The sequence below is a fragment of the Alosa alosa genome, chromosome 11 (genome assembly GCF_017589495.1).
Source record: "Alosa alosa isolate M-15738 ecotype Scorff River chromosome 11, AALO_Geno_1.1, whole genome shotgun sequence".
NCBI classification, from domain to species: Eukaryota; Metazoa; Chordata; class Actinopteri; order Clupeiformes; family Clupeidae; genus Alosa; species Alosa alosa.
The window spans coordinates 4,524,070-4,546,724 of record NC_063199.1 but is presented as its reverse complement, the minus strand read 5'-3'; the positions used below and the strand labels follow the sequence as shown (position 1 = coordinate 4,546,724).

Genomic DNA, 22,655 nt, shown 5'->3' with positions numbered 1-22,655 from the left:
TATGTTTTGAGGGAAAACTGGGAGCATGTGTTTCACCGACGAGGCTGGAGAGTAGCTGGGGAGATTTAGCTCATAATTATTTCACACATGCCACAACTGCCACCAGCCCACAACAGTGTGGCTCCTATTGTGATATTGCATTTATGAGATGTATCATGACTTCTCCTGGAACTTCCTTAATATCACTGATCATGTTTCAGGATCACATGCTCCTGAAACACAATGGTGCTTCATGTCAAATTATAAAAGGGAATATTTCACTTCAAGGTTATCGGTCAGTCATAATCCTGTTTTTGTAGCAAGCAACCCAATAACATGCAGGTGATTAGTATGAATAGGACTGGTCACACTGAAGGACAGTTCACACCAAGAACGTTAACTATAACGCCAAAAACATATTGCTCTAGCTAATATAATTGACAATGTCCACACATAAACTATAATGACATGAAGAACGATATTGTTGGGGATCACTTTCAGATAAAAATCCATCACATAGGCTACATAAACACAAAGAGCGACTTTTCTCACCGTTGGTCAGTGATGATGCTTTTATCATCATGGTTATATTTATCATTATAATTATCGCTCCTGGTGTGAACAGCCCTTAACTCTGACATTATAAATCATTTGTACTTCAAATAGGTTTAGACAAATGCAGACAGTTGTCTGTATGATAATGCTGGATAACATATAAACATAGACATTAAATCACAAAACAAATCAACAACAGTTGAATGACATCAGTTTATTGTGGTGGCCATTATAATCTTCAGTAAATCAAGTTTCATTTTTCTGAGAAATCAGTCAAATATCCATTAAAGGAATTGTTATTGGTGGAAAGTCAGCACAGGGAGAAATTACAGGCATGGTGTTTTTAGTGCAGAAACCACCTAAAGAGACCTCTAATGGTTAAGGAAGGTACCACAATGATCTGTATCTATGTAGGAATACGCTCTCAAATATGTCTAATTACAGACTATCCAAGACAAATGTCCACATATACACATATCCTTTTGTCATGGAATGATCTGTGGATAAAATTATCATTTAAAAAATAAAACACAGCACCACTGCTTGGACCTCAACCAAAAATGCATTTGCTCCATTGCTTCCCAATTTCCAATTCAGTCACAACAATTTGAGGCAAATTGCAGGTTAAATTCCAAAACAAAGAATAACAATTTCTGTGACAGAATTATATACATCAATTCCTACATATCTCATTATGTAATTTCCCTCTATTCTTGATCTTATCAGCAGGAATGATATGGAGTGAACTTTGTCACTGCAAAACTACAATATTGCAGTAGTGGAGTTCTGCAAAAGCCCCAAATGAGCAGGGGTTGGTCACACACTATTTAAAACAATACATGAATATAGATGCAATCAGAGTTCCTCTTGATTAACATAGCCATAGTCCTTCACAGCAAACCATAGAGATTATCTACCAGCTGTTGACAGCCACTCCGTGTTCACCACAGCCAGCTATCTAGATGTTGAAGGCAGTAGCAGGACTGCTGCAGGATTGAGGTGAGCTCCCTGTATGTCTGTTCTTTCCAGTTGGGAAGAAGTCTTTCATTGTTGAGAGCTTGCAGCTTGGGCGTCCCCTCCCGCAGGACCTGGTAAAGGCAAGGCCACCGGCTCTGTATCCTCAGCCTGGTCCTGCGGTCCAGAGTGATGCCACGCACAATCTTCTTGGCCCGTAGCTCGCGAAGCGCCGGCAGGTTGAGGCAAGAAAAGACCAGGCCTCGGCTGGGGGAGACGTCCAAGAACTCCAGCGAGAGAGACTCCAGCGTATAGGAGATGCCCAAGTTCCTGAGGGGCACCAGCACATGGAGAGTCAAGGATTTCAGGTTGGGCAGCGATTTGGTCAAGGTCTGCAAGGTGCTCGGGCTGACCCCTTTGAAGACCCAAAAATACTTAAGCTCCAGGACACGGAGGTGCTGGAACTGACTGATGAGTGACACGGATGTCTCCGACCAGTCAAAATGGAGGCGCATCTTGGTTATCCTTGGACAGCTCTGGGTAAGTTTAGCCAGCAGGATCTGAAAGTTACTGACCTGATCCATCTTGGTGATGCTGTCCTGGTGGGAACTGGAGCTGGAGTTCACCCGTAGATCCAAAGGCTCCAGCAGCGTGAATGTCCAGTTCAGGTCTAAATGGCAGAGGTCTCTACAGTGAACATTCTCCAGGAGGTGAGAGAGGAGTTCCCCCCACTTATTGCACTCGTCCCCAAGATCAAAGCTGGCTTTGAGGGTAAGAAGGCTAGCCCCACGTGATATGAGGTGGTGGGTGTAATGGTGGACCCATGCTTTCCAGCGCTCAAATTCCCGGTTGGACACAAGCAACCCTTCCTGGCCCATGTGGAAAACTCCACGGCGTGAGAAATCTGCCACTCTCCAGAGCTTCCCTGATCGTACCAGGCAGCTCCAGCTAGAACATACCAGCGCTGAGTTGCATTTGTCCACTTCACTGAGGAAGGAGAGGACATGCAGCTGACATTCCACAGGCAGTAGATTGAAGGGGAAGAAATCGTCATCAGTCTTCAGTCTTCTCCTCCCACCTATGGGAGCAAGGAGTCGCTTCCTCGGAGGCATGATGCTTCACCTGAAGTAGACCTGATGACCTCCCATGTCATGATTTTACAGAGTCAGATTCCCTTTGTCTGATTGCTCCTGATAACAAAAGATAAACAGTGATGTCTAACATGTTAGCTTGATCACAAACACATTTTAGGCAGCTGACCACAATCTATAGGCTACATTTGTTCTACCTCTATGATTAACCAAAATGTTTGGCAGGAGAACATCATACAAATTGGCATAACAAATGTAACATTTCTTTCAGATTATCTAGAGCGTAGGCCTTCTACAGCACATCACTGGAACCAAAGATGTATCGAGGAAGCCGACAAAGCTGAAAGCATAATGTTAGCCGGCCGGCTTAAACCCTTTGACAACTGGCGATGGCAACTTACCCCTTGCATTTTCCATATCTTTACAGTGAGCTTGGAGATAAGAATATCGTCACAGCAATATTGGAAAAGCTTCTCGTATGATGCCGATGAAATAAGGCACCCTGGTAGCTTTTGCAGCTAGCTTACTACCTGTATACCCTGTTAGCAACCTAGCTTATTATGCTAGCCGACTAACGTTAGCATAGTATTAGCAATCATAAAATTGAACCAAAACAGAGGTTGAAACCTATTTTTTTGTAAATTAAATAGACAGTGCCCATATCATGACCATTACTTTAACACTTCATTTCGATGTGCAACGTATTCTCTGTGTCAAGAGCAAATCGACAGTCGCAAACTCAGATATGGAATATGTTAGCAGGTTGCCTACGTTCTGTGCTTCTGTGCCTGGTTAGGAGGATTTGTTTTTCTTCTTTCGTGACATCATCAACATGCGTTCACGCAAATTCCTTTCCTCTGCGATTTTGGTTCAGCCAAGTTTATGCGTGATTTATCAGAGTGATCAGTTTGTTTGAGTAGACACCGGCAACACCTCCTGCTGCCCGTGCCCTATGTAGGCTACAACCTTAGAAAATAATTACCGTGCATGTCGTAGTGTTGCATTTTCTGTAAAGTCAATGATGTTTGCAAATAAAAAAAAAAAAAAAAATTACCGGAGTTTTTGGAACAATATCTCAGCCTCCCCGTCTCCTAACTTCTCGTCGGCGCTACAGTAGCCTATAGCCTACTTGCAGAGACAGAGGTCCGTTTAGTAGGCTACCGCAACTACAATTTCTCAAAAGGCACTCTAAGAGCGCCCTCAGTGGTCCCTAATCAAAGCCTTAGCGGTCAGTATACTGGTATATGACGAAAAGAAGAGCCTACATGTTTTTGTTACGTTGTAAATTAAGAACCTTTGAAACTTTTCGAGCGTGCGCACCACATTCGCACTTCTCCCGCAATGTGCTTCTCACTCACACAAGATGGTGTGTAACATTAGAAGTGAATTTGTGTGTGCACACAGGGGACTACATAGTTTCCCTAAACTTATTTAATATTGAACCATATTTGGGCTATGATAATAATGTTTTTTTGTTACACAATACATTTTACGTTAATTTCGTGTTTAAATCGTGCAAAAAAATATTTTGAGTCCATCACAGCAGACTTTACAGCAAGCTGTATGTCTGCTGTGATGGCCTCAAAATGACATGAGGGCTACACTGTAACAATTTAAAATATAGCTGCAAGCAGCAATGTGGGGGCCAAGCAGTGCGCTATAGCAGGAATGGCATTGCCATGCCATGAGCAAGCACTCACAGCAAGTTTGATTGCAATTGGATAAAGAATGGCTGAGAAATAAGCTCATTTACTTTGTTACAGCGCCCCTAGAGGCCAAATTACACCAATGTCCTTGTGCGTTCTCACAATCAGCTACCATGTCCCTCTACCAAGTTTGGACTTCATACACCAAAGTGTTGCTGAGATGTGGGCCCACTTCTTGTATTACAGCGCCCCCTATAGAGGCCAAATTATGCCAATTTCTTACTGTGTCCTCACAATGAGGTACCAAGTCCCTGTACCAAATTTGGACTTCATACATCAAAGCGTTGCTAAGATAGGAGCTCACTTCCTGTATTGCAGTGCCCCCTATAGAGGCCAAATGATTCCAATTTCCTAGTGCGTCATCATAATCAGGTAACCGGTCCTTATACCAAGTTTGGACTTTTTACACCGAAGCGTTGCTGAGATACAAGCTCACTTCCTGTATTACAGCGCCCCCTATAGAGGCCACATGATGCCAATTTCGTAGTGCATCCTCACAATCAGATACCAAGTCCCTGTACGAAGTTTGGACTTCATACATTAAAGCATAGCCGAGATGTTAGCCCACTTCCTGTTAGGCAGCATCGTCGCCATGTGTGATTGGCTGTCACGGGCAAATAAACTTGAAATTAAAAAATCTGACAAGTATCGTTTGTGCGGCTTGGTCTAAAGATCATCTCCGCCAAGTTCTGTGAAAATCGGATGAAATTTGTAACCGCTGAAACTTTTCGTAGTGTTCGGACCAAATCCAATATGGCGGAGGTCCAATATGGCGGAAAGTGACGGGATAGGAGTCGATTAACTCGGAATGGTCCAAGGACACAGACGCTACCTCAATTGTGAAATCAGACAAAAGAGTCAAGGATCACGCGCATGAACGCATGTCCAGCATTGAACTGGTGGTGGCGCTAGAGTGTTCAATGTATATGCATAAAAATTGCTGTGAGTGATTGGGACAGTGTCGTGACTAATGGTATCGAGTTTTGTTATGTTAACTCAAAGTGCCACGGAGATGTTAGTCCACTTCCTGTTTAATGGCTTCATCACCATATTTGATTGGCTGTCACGAGCAAACAAAAATTAAATAAAAAAATCTGACCAGTATCGTTTGTGCGGCTCGGTCTGAAGATCATCTCCGCCAAGTTCTGTGAAAATCGGATGAAATTTGTAACTGCTGAAACTTTTCGTAGAGTTTGGACTAAATCCAATATGGCGGAGGTCCAATATGGCGGAAAGTGACGGAATAGGGGCCGATGAACTCTGTATGGTCCAAGGACACAGACGCTACCTCAATTGTGAAATCAGACAAAAGAGTCAAGGATCACGTGCATGAACGCATGTCCAGCATTGAACTGGTGGTGGCGCTAGAGTGTTCAATGTATATGCATATAAAATGATGTGAGTGACTGGGACAGTGTCCTGACTAATGGTATCAAGTTTTGTTATGTTAACTCAAAGCGTCACAGAGATGTTAGTCCACTTCCTGTTTGGCGGCTTCATCACCATATTTGATTTGTCACGGGCAAACAAAAATGAAATTGAAAAATCTGACAAGTATCGTTTGTGCGGCTCAGGCAGAAGATAATCTCCGCCAAGTTCTGTGAAAATCGGATGAAATTTGTAACCGCTGAAACTTTTCGTAGAGTTTGGACTAAATCCAATATGGCGGAGGTCCAATATGGCGGAAAGTGACGGAATAGGGGCCGATGAACTCTGTATGGTCCAAGGACACAGACGCTACCTCAATTGTGAAATCAGACAAAAGAGTCAAGGATCACGTGCATGAACGCATGTCCAGCATTGGACTGGTGGTGGCGCTAGAGTGTTCAATGTATATGCATAAAAAATGATGTGAGTGACTGGGACAGTGTCCTGACTAATGGTATCGAGTATTGTTATATTAACTCAAAGCGTCACAGAGATGTTAGTCCACTTCCTGTTTGGCGGCTTCATCACCATATTTGATTTGTCACGGGCAAACAAAAATGAAATTGAAAAATCTGACAAGTATCGTTTGTGCGGCTCGGGCAGAAGATCATCTCCGCCAAGTTCTGTGAAAATCGGATGAAATTTGTAACCGCTGAAACTTTTCGTAGAGTTTGGACTAAATCCAATATGGCGGAGGTCCAATATGGCGGAACGTGACATAATAGGAGTCATTGAACTTAGCAGTAGGGGTTAAGTCATTGAGAGACCTCAGACCCATTAGACCAGCCTCAGACGAGTCCAGGAAGTGACGTCAATTCCGGAAATAAGTACATAATTTACTTTACTCTTTATGGAGAATACAGCTGGAAAAAACGTGTTTTCTTTTACAGTTCATGGAAAAAATAGTCATATTAGGTAGAAGCTTTTTATTATTATTCGTAATTCACATTTATTTATTAAATAATCGATCGCGACTGACTGTCCACGAGATCTGCCAGTCAGCTGGAAGGAGCTCGTGATTCACGCATAGGGACTCATGGCAGATACTGCGCGAAATTTTGGTTCATGGCTATCGTTTAGGTGTCCTTCCTATTCATTAACATGAACATGATGACTGACTAAATAAATGACTATGATGTTTAATAAACCATTGTAGGCATACAAGTTATCATTATATCACATCAATTAAGTGTTTTCTGTAGGCTAGGCTACTGTGTGACATGCTTTAGGCTACAGCATATAAATCAACAGTAGACTATCAACCCGTTTGCAGTATCACTGTTGCAGAAATCACATACAAGAAGGCATCCTCTTGATTGTTTGTACATTTTTGCACATTCCAACATAAGGAAGCAGCATGAGTAAACTTGTCGTTTTTCTGCCTTATTTTCTAACTACTTCTACGAGTCTGCAGTATCACTGAGTCCAGCTGTTACAAGAGGGTCTGGCGTCCCATTGTTATGATGCACTTCCTGCGACGCGGTCATTCGTCTCTAAATGACTTAACTCCCTCTCCAGTCCAGGGATTCCAACAGTGCCTGATTTGTGAAAATCGGATGCACCGTTCAATGGTCACATGCGTTAATGCAATCCAGTTTTGACCCATTGGTGGCGCTAGAGTGTTGGGCATAGAGTTCTGTAAATTGGTGAGAGTGGTCATGGGACAGTGCTGAATCAGTGTAGCAAATTTCACAACTTTAGACCCAGTGGTTCAATTTTCTGCCAGATTTTGACCTGTTGGTGGCGCTAGATGGCTAGGTTTAGAGGTCCGTAAATAAGTTTGAGTGGTCAGTGGAGTGTCCCGAAACTTTCTGCCAAGAAATCTGAACTTTTTAGCCAGGCGTTCTATGGGCTGCCAATAGACTCCAATGGCAGAATAATAATAGGAAAAACTTCTAACTCAATGTTAAACTTCTAACTCAATGTTAGAGTCAGCTTCGCTGCTTGGCCCCCAATTATGAATCAACTTGGAATACTAATACAGCTTTGTATCATTTTAAGCGTCATAAAGTATCATATTTTGCAACCCTAAAAAAGTGTGCTGTGTTAAATGGCAATGGTGACCAATAACTGTTCTCTTCAAATAGGCCAATTCAAAGAATAAGCTAAAAACTCGTGGAGCTAGGTGGATTATAGCCTAACAATTATGTACAGATGTTTCAACGAGGTGGCTACCTTCATCGTGTCCCCCGTCGCTGGTTGGCTGCAATTTCTCCGTTCCTGCTAGCTAGCTAGCTAACTAGCCTATAAAGGCATTTAAACTGAAAGTCAGACGCGTTTCTTGTTTACATCCGATTTATACATTATTGACCATTATTTCGTCGTATCTCAATGCATATTTGGCTTTTATTTAAAAAAAAAAAAAACATTTCAATCCCTTTCAAGCGCCGAATTACAAATCGCAGGCCGTATTCCATGCAAAAACATCGGGTCTGTTGCTCGCGGAGGTAGTCCCATCTTTCTTAGCCAGAGTTGGCAGCCATCTTGAATTTTAATGTTAATTTTCTGGTAATTTTTGTGTCCCATGGCATTTTTTTATAAAGGATGTTTTCAGACCCACTGGTATTTGGGACGTGTTGTTTATAACACAGGAAAAACAGTAAAGTGAGTATTAAATTTACAGATCAGTCTAATCGGCTAGATAATTCCTTTATTTGATTCTTTTTCCGGGTAACGTTAGCTAGCTGAAATTATTAGCAAACGGGGTGGCTAGCACGGTCTTTTAATTTGGGTCTAGCTTCTAGTTGGCTAGCTGGTAGCTTGGTTTCGTACTCTGGGCCCTGTGCCCAGTTGAGTATTATTGAAGCAATTACCAGAAGAGTAACTGACAGTGACCAGAATATAAACAGCCAGTGTTTCCGTGGTGCTTGTTTGATATCCATAATCGGTGGCCGATGCTGTTACAAACTACTGATGTCAAGCCACCGTTGACGTTAGGTAGCAATTTAGCTCCATTGTCCTAAAGGGTAACTAGCCGTTTAGCTAGCTAGCCTAGTTAAATGCTAACTGGCTTGAATGTTTACAATTTCTGAAAACATAGCGAGCTAGATAGTTAGCCAGCACGCTACTAGTGATCTTTAAATTCTTATTTCGTATTGCAGAGTCTTATCCCTTGTTAGCGAACGCGTTTATTTGGTGACCTCAGTTCTTTAAATTGTGTGAGTTTTTTTGTGTTGCACATCCACGGTTGATAGATAAACAACAGCTTGTCAAACTATGCATCTACCAACCATCTAGGTTATCATTAGCACACTTATTCAGCATTAAACTCTTTGCCTTGGATGAACCACGCTCCACTCTGGGTTATGAACAAGTTATACTTGTGGAAAGTTCTAAATGAATTTACATCCTGAATGTGTGTTTATGATTCTTAGTGATAAACTGGATTTAACGTAAAAAATCGATGTAATTCAGTTTCCCTGACGGCCAGGAGGTGGCAGTCTAGGCATATAGTCTCGAGTTGCCTAGTAAACGCATTTGTTGTCCGTTTCGAAAATGTTAATTGAAATAAAACATTGTCTTGTATTGCGTGAATGTTATTTATGATTTCAATGTTGAAATAACTGTAACTATAACAGAATAACAGGCATGAATGGATTGATTCAGAATGTTGGTCAGAGTTGGATTGGCATTAGTGTGAACTTGCTAAACACAGTAAACTTCATCAGCGTCCATCTACTACATCAGCTATATCTCTGTTTACAGTTGCCAACCGTAGCCGAGTACTGCTGAAGACTGCACTCTCCGTGACATACACACCTGTTCACTTAAGAAAGAAAAAGATCTGACATCTTCACAGCAAACCTCTTTCTTTTGCACCAGACCACATGGTGGGCCAAGGACACATAGGCTAAATGCACCTTCAGCAGGTTGCCAGCTGGAATGAAGTAGATGGGAGAATCCAAGAACATGGTGCTGAATGGCAGGAGACATGGCAGCAGGTTCTCTAGCCATCAGCCCTCCAACAAAGCTAGGACGCAGCATGCCCACCTGCGTCAAGCGAAGGGGACCCCTGGCAGTAAAAGATCCAGCCGACGTGAGTGCCCAGACCCAAATCTGATGTTAGACATGAATGCCTTCTTGACACATAAATAAAATAAATAATGCATCCACATAGAAACATACCCATTACGTCTCTATATTGGTTCAGATTCACTTGTGTTGGTTTAGGCCTCAAATTGTGTAAGGTGCTTTAGTGACACTACATCATTAATATAGTTTATTTGAATCAAAGTACTTGTGCTTTAGAGCTACAAAGTGTTCAAATCACACATCCTGGTTACATCCTGTTGTTTTCTCTGATGGTAGGGTATGGAAATGCCTCTGTTGACATGGAGCGCCGGCATGTTCCAGCCTCTGGAATGACCGCCAAGGAGTTGTGTGAATATGATGACGTGAGCACCAGCCTGATCTTGGACCCTTACCTGGGCTTCCAGACGCACAAGATGAACACCAGGTCTGTGTGTCTGACTTCCACAAGGGGCCATGTCTTGGCAAAATAAGGTCTGAAAAGTTGGTGGAAATATGTTAAAATGAGTATTTATGTATTTATCTATCTATCAATTATAGTTAAGTTAAGTATATACTCTTTTGATTCTGTGAGGGAAATTTGGTCTCTGCATTTATCCCAATCTGTGAATTAGTGAAACACACTCAGCACACAGTGAACACACAGTGAGGTGAAGCACACACTAATCCTGGCGCAGTGAGCTGCCTGTTACAACAGCGGCGCTCGGGGAGCAGTGAGGGGTTAGCTGCCTTGCTCAAGGGCACTTCAGCCGTGCCTACTGGTCGTGGTTCGAACCGGCAACCCTCCGGTTACAAGTCCGAAGCGCTAACCAGTAGGCCACGGCTGCCCTTAAATTATCCTTAAGTAAATACTGACAAAACTGTAATTAGAATGATGTAGAATTAAGCAATAAACCCAGAGAGGCCGTAGGTTCCAGTGATTTTAGCAGAGTGCCTAAAACGGACTTGAGTGGCTTATTGCTTTTTTAAAACGGTTACTACATAACTGGCAAGATTTAAAAAAATAATTGCACAGCATCGAGACATGTAAAGTTTTATTCACAGATAATCATTCTTCTGCCAATAAATATATTTCTTCTATCAGAATGGTTGCCAAGCATCGTCGAGAGACACAGCAACTCAACTGAAAGTCACAGACACACTGTGTCACTTATACAAACAAATGTATTTGCCTGTCGTCTTCATCAGAGGGGCCTGCAATTTCTGGATGAAGAGTATTTGTGCAGCTTACACCCCTACAATCCCTTCAGGTTGGGGAGCACTGGAGTCCTTGGCTAGGTTACTTAAGATCAGTGACCACTGGAAAGCTCAGGTTGCCCCGGTTTCTCATGGCATAGGTGTGATATCTGTGTGATCAGTACAGTATATTAGTTGAGCAATTGAACAGAGAAGAATGGGTGTGATTTGCGTTTGTCAGGTTCATAGGGATACGATTTCGGATGTTACAAAGAGGTGCCAACAGGTTTTCTAGTCATTTTTCTAATATAAATTTCTAAATAGCCTGACATTTGACAGTCCTATCTCAACTTATAGACAAAAATGAAAAGACACCATCAATCAAAGCTTTTGGGATTCAGGACATGGTTAGGAAACTGAGAGAAACAAGAGTGAGATGGTGATGGAGATAGAGAGTTTGGGAGTATCAAGTTTATCAAAGCTACAGAGAAAAATGATGAACCATTGCTTATTTCATGAAGTTAAATTAACAGCAAATGCAAAAAGTCAAAGTAGAGAAAAAATGTCACTAAATTAAATTATTCCAAAAATTGCCCGTCATTTCAGAAACAGCAAAAAATATTATGGGAAAGTGTAAGGAATGTCAGCTAGCCTATAATTGTTGAAGGCCTAGCATAATTTACTTGAACACACAAAAATGTACTTGCATCAGCAATCATGAAAATATTAATATATGCACGACCAGCAAGCGTCTGCTACATATACTGCAGCTAAACTTTAACTTAAACTAGACTGGTTTACACTTCGGTAGATGACTCGCTACTTACTGATGCTAGAGATGGGCGAAGTGAGGAAGAGCATTTCCAACTGGATCTGAGGATTAGGATACCCCTGTGCTGTATAACAACACAAACTGACCTGATCACTTTCAAATGTTGTATTCCTTTCCCAGAGATGTAGCCTATCTGTATTGCCACTAGACCTTTAATACTTCTGTACACACTCCTGCATACACACACCCACACACACTGAGAGAGCTGTGAGTTGCTAGAGCAGGGGGTGAAGAGAAATTGAGAAGCAGGATTTATTTTCTGCAGAGACTCATGCAGGACTTATTTTGGATTATTTGGTTTAAACATTTTCTAATTTGTGGACACGTCAGATTGATATTGTTGACAAACCTAGCCAAACCAACTCAAATCACAGATGAACTAGAACAATTTTCAATTTCCACAATATCAAAACTAGTGTAAAAGTTGCAAAAGTTAAAGGCCTATTAAAAGTCAAAAGCAATTACAGCATTTTGATGAGGAGGAGGATGATTATGATAATACTAATACAAGTCAAAGGCCACTGCAGTGTGTTCTTTTCAGTAACTGCCAGTCAAAGCACTTTGCTGACTCCCGCATTCTCCAGCCATCTCTCATTGTTACTTTTTTATTTAACCCTGCCCACAAAATTTGAAACCTGGAAATTTGGGCTGGACCAATCAAATTGTCTGGGTGTGCTTTATACGATTATGGACAGACCAGTCTATCAAGTCACCTAAGCGCGCTTTGGTTGATTTTGTTTTCAACAAAAAGCCGGTTGCTAGAGAAGCTAGACATTTAGATTTCACTATTGCATCTGTTTTAGAAGATATTGACAATAACTTTAAAAACGCGCCCCATAATCATGTCCTGATCATGCAGTATCAGACTCATATTCTGTATAGAATTGAGTATGGCTATGTCAGGCTAACTTCTACTAATATTATTAATATTCCTACGAACAATCACAACATATGTAAGGTCAAGGTTGTTTCTTTTTGATGTTTCTGTAACTTGGTACTTGGACTTGGACAATAACGGTTATCAGCGCCACTTGGTGGCCCTCAAAATCAATCCGGAAGCCATAGCCAATTCCCCCATTCCCTTCACCCTCTCTACACATAAGTGCAATAAGTGTTAGTCTTTATGATGCCAATTTTGACAGTGTTCCACCACTTGGATTTTCATGGACTTTTGTTGTGTGATATGGGAAGATTTCATGAACTGAATACAACAACAATAATTTCTGGTGCAATTGATTGAAATTGCAATTGAGTGAAATTGGGCGCAATTGGGTGAAATGTTCTCACAGATTGCCTGGACTTAAAACCCCTACTGGAGCACAATTCTATCAGAAGTTGTAATGGTGTGTCAGGTTGCATTTGAGAAGTAGAGTATGACTGAAAGGATTTATCCTTTGATTTAGTTATTGGTATTGTTTCAAAAAGAATGCACTCATATCAGACAAGTGTGTTGTATTGTTAATTTGCATTAAGCTTTATAATATGCTATAAATAGGTGATAAATTATGAAGTCGTCAATGATTAAGTAAGTGTGTGTGTATGTGTGTGTGTGTATGTATGTGCTACATCTGACTGGCTATCAAACGTTTTTCTTCTAGGTTTCGGCCTCTCAAGGCATCCAGACTAGTGGAACTGAAGGGTATGATTGAGAGTTACAAAAAGCACGATGACATAGAGAAAGCCTTTCAAGCATTGACATCAGGAGATGGGACAAAACCTTACTTTCCAAATAAGAACAAGACCCAGGAAAAACTCTTCAAAGAACATGTAATGCTTTTTCCAATTAATCAATGTAATACATTATTTGTATGTGTGTAGGGTTACGTTGTAAAATACCTCCAACCGTGAACTGAATAGGAAGGACTGCCCTTCTTGTTTTTGGAACAGGTACATGTTTATCTGCGCATGTTCGCCACAGACAGCGGCTTTGAAATTTTGCCGTGTAACCGGTACTCTTCAGAACAAAACGGAGCCAAAATTGTAGCAACAAAGGAATGGTAATGCACCTATTTTGTTGATTACCTCTCTTATCGCCAGTCCCAACTATGTGTCTAAGGGGAAGGAAAAAATACATGCATTATCTTTTTCTAGTTGACAAATACATGCAAGTCCAGGTCCTTTTTTGGGTTTTGTAGTACAAATAGTAAATGTGCAATCAGATTGGGTTTCCTTATTTACAAGCCACAAATCTGTCATATCACATATAATCCTGTTTACCTTTCAATGTTCTTGTGTTGCACACAAATTGTACAAGCAATGTTTTTAATACAGATAAATGACTTTTCTCTCCATGCAGGAAGAGGAATGATAAGATTGAATACCTGGTGGGCTGCATCGCTGAGTTGACAGCCGCGGAGGAGAGGTTGCTGCTTCGGCATGGGGAAAACGACTTTAGCGTCATGTACTCCACACGAAAGAACTGTGCACAGCTTTGGCTGGGACCAGCGGCCTTCATCAACCATGGTGTGTGTTTCACAGAGGATTCACACAGCGCGTTAATATATACACTAATTCACACATTACACAGCTGCCATATTCTAAGGGGATATGTCAATAAGGTGACCAAAGTTCAGATTTGGGAAATTCCATCAGAAGAACATCAGGATAGTTCTGATTACCACAATATTGTTGTATTGCCACTGGTAATTGCCATAACATTCAGTACTTAGTCATACAAAATAGGATGCTCCATGTGTTTGCTTCCTTTTAAAACCGATATAGGAGTACAATACTATATCTATCTGCAAAACCTTCAATATAACGTGTACCATGACTGATTGAAGAAAGTCCCATATTAGAGTAGGTTTCTCAAGAGCACATTGAAAATACCTGAATTCCTTATGCGGTAGATAATCTTGAATTTCCCCTTGGGGATCAATAAAAAGTATCTATCTATCTATCTATCTAATTATTCTTTCTTCACTTCCTTTTCAGATTGTAGGCCAAATTGCAAGGTGAGTGTTTTTAATTTTATGTAATGTGAACTGAACTCAATGTGGTGGTAGTTATGACTAAATTTGGAGGTTGCGTTTTGCAAATGAAAAAGAAATAGGGCATTATATAACAACCAACCAACATGGACGCCTTCAAATGTACACATGTAACATTGTTTAGATCTAGTTTATATCTACACCACTATTTGGAATCTTTCAATCTCTTTAAAACACCTTGCATTGCTTGCATAAAAAAGACTGCTACCCCTGTCTTTGCAATTACCATTGCAGTATGTCATTTAATTTAAATTATGATAAAATCTGACTATTGTTACCTATTACCTTTATTACAGTTTGCTAGGTTTGTACAAAATGCAATATTTTTACGGCAAGGTCTAAGGTTTATGGTAAGGTCTAAATAGATGACCAGTTATATATAGGGCCCATCCCATTTCTCCCCCCTTAAAACTTCCACTTGGTTTTTTGATTGCCCTCGACAGTAAAGAAAGACAGTAGGAAAGTGGGGGTGAAGATCTTTCCTAATTTGGGACATCACTATAGAGCTGGTAAGTCCCGCCCTTTCCGCTATCCCCGCTGGACCTCTAGATTGAAAAATCGTTAATGCAAGTGAATGTGAGAAAATAATTATTTTCTGGTCCCATTTGAATTTTGCCATGAATGTGAACATATGTTGTCTGTGAATTTTTTAATATAAATGTTCGTGTAAAGAATGCTACAATTGAGAGGGTAGAAGTTTGATGCGGTTGAACTTTGTGTGAGAGCACTTTGTGGACTACAACTTTCCGCTAGACGACAGCTAACTAGTTTCCCATAACAACCATCAGTTGGTCGAGATGTAGAGGGTTATTAAGATCGATTTTGAACACAGTGAACCATACAACTTTACAATCAAACTGTATCATAGTGTTAATGTGTTGAGTGAAGCTAGACATGTTTCGAATATTTTTGTTACCATGTGTGTTTATTCCTGCCGTTACAAAAACTAGCATCTCAGTTAATGTTAGCGATTAGAGCTAGCTCACGTCACAGGCGACATGTAGTCTTTCTCGTTATGTCTTTTCCACAACTGATAGCCGAAGAATCATATAATATACTGTCAAACTCGTAACATGAAAAATTATATTAAAAATTCACAGACAACATATGTTGACATTCATGGCACAATTCAAACGGGACCAGAAAATAATTATTTTCTTACATTCACTTGCATTGACGATTTTTCAATCTAGAGGTCCACTGGGGGTTTAGCGGATGGGCGGGACTTACCAGCTCTATACGTTAGACCGGCACATCCGGGAACTTGACTCGTGACAAACGTTCCCGCCCCTTTCGGGGGGAAAACAAACAACCCCTCTCATTAACTCCAACGCAAATTAGGGTCAATAAAGCGTAATTGCGTTACAGAAATCGCAGGAGTAAATAATAACAAAAAATACCACAAATCAATATGACCACTCAATACATAACCACTTTGCGGGTCGTTGACCGTGAAAGATACCTACAAAAGCTTAATTCAATTAATATAAAAACATGTCCCTTCAGTCTCCCGGTAGGCTCTGAAGTGGTGCAACAACCCCACTCAGTGACCAGAAGTGTCATACGGTCTTCTCTTCTTATGGCTTGTAGCCATAATTTTTTTCTTCTGTCAGGTTTTTTTTTGAGGACATGGTAGGCAAAAGAAACTCAGGGAGGGGTTCTTAGCTGTGTGGTTGGTACATGTCTACCGGTTCACTCTGGCTTGTTCTGAGGGAATGTTTTCCCCTCAAAAGGGGCATGGCGCAAACAACCTGCTCTGTGTGACGCGGGTCCGGTTGTAAGTATATGCAAATTAGTGTAGCGAACGTGCTCACCTACGTCATGTGCAGCGTTGACGTGTCTACCGGTAGTAGCCTTCTACTATTTTCATTCAGGAACATGCCGGTTCCAGCGGTCATGTTGACTGTTGTGTGGGCTGTGTTGGTTTATCTTTGTCTGGTTAATCAACAGAACGGCGGAACACATCCTAAATATTGCCGAAACTACCCAGATCAGATATACAATGTTTTTCGATGGGCAGACTCTCTCAAAAGAGTTCAAAACTCGCCAGACAGGATTTGCATCAAACTAGCATATTCCAACATATTTCGAAATGAATATGCTTATTTGCGAAAATATATGAGCAATGCAATTGTTCCTTTCCAGTGGTGTCAGCCATTTTGGTTGAAAAATGTGGCCGGCTCACTGAGCTCGCATGGTATCCTAGGTAATTTCATCTCCCATTTTGTTTTAAGCCTGCATCGGTCCTGGCTGTATTTTGAGGGTTGATTTTAAGGGGAAAATAGCACTCCCCTTGCTCCCTAAAGTAATGGGACACCCTAAAAACGAGGGTTAGGGCAAAAATCTAGGGGAAGGGGAGGTATTGGGACGGGCCCGTACTGTTTTATCAAAGTGCTGTTTTTGGGAATGTGTCTTTTGTCATTGATGGAAAAGTTATGAATATTTTACCCTAGTCTTGGTCTGAACTGTATGAACAGTTTTTTTGACCAAAAACTCTGAACAAAAAATATTTATACATCAACCTTGTCAGTGTACAGTGTTCTGCTTTTTTTGGGGGTGAAATTGAACGTTAACAAAATATTCTCCTTTATACTCACTGGTCTATTTCTGTGACAGTTTGTTTCAACGGGTCGTGCAACTGCCTGCGTTAAGGTTCTAAGGGATATCGAACCAAGGGAAGAGATCTCATGTTACTATGGAGATGGATTCTTTGGGGAAAACAACGAATTCTGTGAATGCTACACTTGTGAACGGTATTTACTTTCTCTCTTTTGTCAGTGATTTGTGTTCAATGGCAATGTGTTCCCTTGAAAAGGATTTCTCAATCTAACCCAACCAAAAAACTAAATAAAACTTTATTTCTTGTACAATACATAACCTCCTGTTGGTCAACTGTATGTTTTGCATGATAGGCGTGGCACAGGGGCATTCAAAACAAAACCAGGGCTGTCGATGGAGGCTCCAGTTATCAACAGCAAGTATGGCCTGAGGGAAACAGATAAACGACTCAACAGGCTTAAGAAGATGGGGGAGGGAAACAGAAACTCTGACGGCCAATCAGCACACTCCAGTGTGGACACAGATTCTCAGGAAACGCCTAACTCACACCCATGTAAGAACTCGCTAAAACTGTGTGTGTGTGTGTGACAGAGAGAGACCACAATTCTCTCTTTTCTGGTTTTATGTTTACACCTCAGTCTTATCACAAATATGACTAATCAATAGCTAATCCAATCCTAATATAGTACTTGCACACTATGAGCGACTGGGCGGTCAACCCACGTGTTGGGTTGTGAGTTAGGTGGAAATGGAGAAAAAGGCACTTGCAGGAGAGGTGGATGTAGGTTCTGTTAACTCCAATTATTTATTTTTCAGTGTATTCAAAAATAGCAACACTAATAAACAAAATACTTTTCCCTACCAAAAACAAACAAAAATGGCACAAACAATGCACAGTCCGAAGTATCAGCATAATACACTTACTCTGCCTCACAACAGGAGAGTCCTTCACCTACTACGCACCCAATGGGAACTGAGCTACCCCATTAAATAGCCCCAGCTAATCCTCTCAAATGGCACGTATGGGGATGATTGAGGCACACCATTGAACCAGGAAAGCACTCAAAATATGGCTCAATAGTACATAACATAAATCAACATAACAATTATATAGAAAACAACAGAAAAGTATATAATGAACAAAACATACGTCCGTTATAAATACGTGCATAACCACAACGCATAAAGAAACAATACAACCAAAAGAAAATCCTAAACACCCCTGTAGCATAATGCCCTGCTCCCTACCCCTGCAGAATGTTTATAAGGACCGGTCCCGGCGCGGAGCGCGCTTCTGCAATGGGACAGTGACAGAGTAGGAGCGTCAGGAAGTGTTGTGAGTAGATTTATGCGTTAACCAGATTATGGGCACTATAAAGACGATATAATATGGCAAATGGTAGACAAGCTAGTGGGTACCACACTATGTAATTGTTATTGATAAGAATGAAGTTGGTAAAGACGTTGTAATGAGTGAATGAATGAGCGAAATCGCACCAAACCAAACAATTGGTTTGCTGTGTGAACGAACACCAAACCGGCGGCAAACACCCGACACCAACAATAAAACCCGCTGTACATCCCTTGAATAACACATAGCCCACAGAACATTCAACAACACTTTACACCACACACAAAACATTTTACAATTAAAGAGGGACACTGTGGGGGAGTGTGTGCGTGTGTGTGTGAACGAATGAGTCTCTTTCTCTCGTGTCTGCACTTGCGGTGCAACGTGAATGAGGCAGTGAGAATGGTAAAGTTCAGTTTCTCACACACACATTGCTCAATTTGCTTATCCCCCACTGTATTTAAATAATGATGCATGCATGTGTGTATAAGTAAGCCTGCGGAAGGGGTAAGTATGGAGAATGTATGTGAGGAGAGAAGCATATTGATTTGTGTAGTGTCTTCCCTTTTTAACTTTTGCCGTAAATAGAGACTTGTCATACAGAACAGAGACCGTAATGTAAGAATTTCATTGCAGTAAGCGCATATGACCTTTAAGCTGTTTGAACTTGAACTTGAAAATATTTAGAAGACATATTTATCCAGGAACTGTTATAAGCACGCTATCCATGTTTGTCAGCTTATTTTTGATTTGACCAGACTTTCTGTTTGTTTCCTCACTTTTCTGTCCCTAGCTTTAAGGAAGAGGACATCCCAGTCTAGTGTTAAAAAGTCAACAAGGCAATCCTTGTTCAGCACTCCAGCACCTACCTCATCCTCCAAACTACGTTCCCCAGACTGCTCCAGTTTACCAAAGAGACTAATATCAAAGCCTGCCAAGACGCCTTTGCTTAAATTAAGGACACATTCTCAAGGGCCAGTGGCAAAGTCCACTAACCGAACAGCTGCCGTCAGTCACAAGGACACTCCCAAGAGGGACACCATACGTCGCGGTTCAGCACAGGGGTTGGCTATCAAGGGCAGCTCCGCTCGTAAGGCGGCAAAGGAAAACAACAATCAGAGCTTGCCAAAAGGCACCAGAGCTCGCAAGGACCACTTGCCCTTGTCATACAGGACTCGAAGGTCAACCAGGACCTCCATCAGCTCTGAGGAGAATGCTGGCAGTGGCGGAGGTTTTTATGGACATGGTTCCTCCCCTAGCCAGAGCTCACCCCAGGGCGAGGTGGTTCCTAAATCGGAGGTGACGAAGGAGGACCACAAGGGCACACTTGGCCCCCAGCAGGTGAACATGCCCAGTCTGGAGGCACACTGCCCACGCAAGGGCACATGCCCGCGCCGCAGGCGGACGCCCAAACTAGAGGAGAGCGGGGCGCCGTACGGCGAGGCCTTCCTCCAGGACGGCGTGGGACGGACCTGCGGCACGCTGACGTGGCTGACTGCGGGAAGGTTCAGCTGGGTCTCCCCGGCCGGCACCAGAACCAGAACTCGAACTCGAACCAGCACCAGCAGCATCAGCAGCGGAACGGCAACAAAGCTGCAAAGCTCCTGCGGCGAGGCAAGGGGAAGAAGAAGCGCCGCATCACACGATACGATGCTCAGCTAATCCTGGAGAACAGCACAGGTATCCCCAAGCTGACGCTGCGCAGGAGGAGGGACAGCAGCAGCAGCAAAGCCGAGCCAGGGGAGGTGGAGACTCTCGGAGCCTGCAGTGGAGGAGGAGGTGGAAGCTCCTCCTCATCTAAAATCAGCATTAAGTTCAGCCAGGACCATGAGAAGGAGCGTGGTGGTAGCGGAGGAGGAGGAGGAGGAGGAGGAGGTGGGTACGCTTCCTCGAAACTCAACAACGGCTACGGCCACACTGGGCACAACAGCGCTACCAAGTTAAAGATCCAGCTGAAGCGCGAGAAGGCCGGCAGAGGGCCGCTGCCGCGGGCGTACGGCGACGACGTCACTTTCACGGGCATCGTTAAGCGGGAGGCAGGTGAGGTGCTGGAGCATCAGCCAGGCGGCCACAGCATGACAGGCATGGGGGAGGACTTGCTGTCGTCAGAGGAGGAGGAGGAGGAAGAGGAGGAGGAGGAGGAAGAAGAAGATGAGGAAGAAGAGGAGGACTACTTTGACAACGAAGAGTTTGAGGATGACTTCATCCCTCTCCCACCAGCGAAACGCCTACGGCTCATCGTGGGCAAGGACTCGATAGATATTGACATTTCCTCCCGACGGAGAGAGGATCAGTCCCTCAGACTCAATGCGTAAGCTGAAATGGGTGTGTTTGCGGGTAGGGGCTGGAGAATGAAACTATTGTTTCAATCATGTATTTGTTTATTTGAATCATGTTGTTGAAGTGGGCTTGTAAAAACAAACAAAAAAAAATATTGAAAAATCAAAACTGTAATTGTAATTGACACAAATGAATCGTAGTAATGGCACTTCTCGATTGGTTCTTTACCGTGAATTATAAATATTGTAGAAAGTGTACAGGTATGTATTCATCTCTGATAATGTGCAGATCATTTTGTTAGCGTTCATTAAGCTTTATCATGTGCAATTCTTATCAAATGACCTGAGTTCTTTCCCATGTGGTTTAAAGACAAGGTTGAGGATTACTCGTACTCATACACCAAGATACTTTTTTAACAGACACATGCATGAATTCACCCCAAAACTAATCATTGACTCAAGGGTTTTGTGGCTGTGTCTACATGTACATATATTAGTATATCATTCAAGTGGCAAAGGAAGCTATAGGGAAAATTACAACACATGCATATAGTTTATGGAACATCTTGCAGAAAATAAGAAGCCTTGTTAACATGGCTTAGATGGTAACCTGTGATAGGCCAATCGGCATCAGAATTCTTATACTGGTTGAGCCAAGCGGATCATAGTGTTAAAGGTGCTAATTTTCTTGTAACAATGTGGAGACGTCTGTGTTGTGTTCAACGCAAGAGACTTTGTGGCCCCAGCCCTGAAAAATATAGATTTGCAAGACCAATGGCCTTGATAACATGTTAATTTTTCTTTCCTTCCTTTCTTAATTATTCAGTGTAAATCAGTACATTGCATCAAAACATTTTGGCCTGACCTCACATACATATGCAAGTCAATGTTTGCAACCAGCAGTCATCTTGATTGACTTCAATTCAACTTCATGTTAATCACATTACAAAAACAGGAGTCAACCACCAGTTTGTATCTGGATGCTATTGTCTTGACTGTAGTGTGCATGCTGTGCACTGCCAAAAAATTAAGGGATTACTAAATAAAACACATCTTGTCTTTTTCTTTTTTACTCCCATCATCAACAGCAGGAGACTGCAGCTTTTGCTCTCTTTATGTTCTCCCCCTTGGGGTGTGTTGGTTTTACACTGTATGCTGTCCGAAGTCTACTGTCCCTGTGCATTTAGTTTAGCCGCATTTTTTTTTTTTTTTTTTTATCATGTCTTGTAAGTATTTGATTATTTTGTAGCACATCTTTGCAGGATTACGGGATCATGTATTCATACATTTGTGGGTATATTCTTCACTATGTACATCTTGAGAACTCTTTTTATTTAACTGTTTGAATACTTGAAGACATAAAATTCCTTTTCAAGAAAGTCAGTCATTTAAATTCTCTGTTCTTTGAGATGGCCTTTAGGCTGTTATTTGATGTTTTCCCATGCTTTGCCAATGCCCTTACTAAACTTGTGTATGTGTTCAAAATGTGCTAATTTAACCATTCCTAGACACCAATCTAACTGGAAATCTAAACTATTCCTTGCCTCAGTGTTGCCAAAGATTTTTGGACCTAGCAATTTTCTTATCTTATCAAATTTGGACACGTCAATTTTAGAATGACAAAGTCCAAGAATCTGCAGAGATGTGTAGTTGTGTGATGTTATTGTCCCTACAAATTGGGCTAGGAGGGACTCTATCTGTTCCTGTAGAACCAGTGCTGTTTCTT

General features: G+C 41.8%; 2 protein-coding genes across 5 annotated transcripts; one reads left to right on the top strand and one right to left on the bottom strand.

Moving 5' to 3' along the window:
• Window positions 1–728: 728 nt before the first annotated feature.
• On the bottom strand, window positions 729–8,018 carry si:dkey-12e7.1 (uncharacterized protein LOC557553 homolog). 4 transcript variants are annotated; one of them, XM_048256701.1, is made up of 2 exons: window positions 7,889–8,018; window positions 729–2,678 (listed from the first exon to the last, which is right to left on the bottom strand). In XM_048256701.1, the coding sequence occupies exon 2, from the start codon at window positions 2,598–2,600 to the stop codon at window positions 1,476–1,478; it is 1,125 nt and encodes a 374-aa protein (XP_048112658.1). In that variant the 5' UTR covers window positions 2,601–2,678; window positions 7,889–8,018; the 3' UTR covers window positions 729–1,475. The 4 variants fall into 4 exon arrangements, with proteins under 4 accessions (XP_048112658.1, XP_048112657.1, XP_048112655.1 ...); XM_048256700.1 differs by lacking the exon at window positions 7,889–8,018 and adding an exon at window positions 3,634–3,762; XM_048256698.1 differs by lacking the exon at window positions 7,889–8,018 and adding an exon at window positions 2,981–3,557.
• An 89-nt stretch (window positions 8,019–8,107) lies between these two features.
• Window positions 8,108–21,881, top strand: kmt5b (lysine methyltransferase 5B). The gene is given in 11 exon segments (XM_048256697.1): window positions 8,108–8,160; window positions 9,536–9,749; window positions 10,022–10,169; window positions 13,349–13,517; window positions 13,638–13,747; window positions 14,047–14,213; window positions 14,685–14,704; window positions 17,357–17,493; window positions 17,653–17,852; window positions 19,444–20,114; window positions 20,117–21,881. Coding segments are annotated over 10 exon segments (2,616 nt in total). The 5' UTR covers window positions 8,108–8,160; window positions 9,536–9,604; the 3' UTR covers window positions 20,966–21,881.
• The last annotated feature ends 774 nt before the right edge of the window (window positions 21,882–22,655 follow it).

Bases quoted from the DNA above. Each gene is read 5' to 3' on its own strand.
- si:dkey-12e7.1 (XM_048256701.1), bottom strand. From the start codon at position 2,600: ATGCCTCCGAGGAAGCGACTCCTTGCTCCCATAGGTGGGAGGAGAAGA.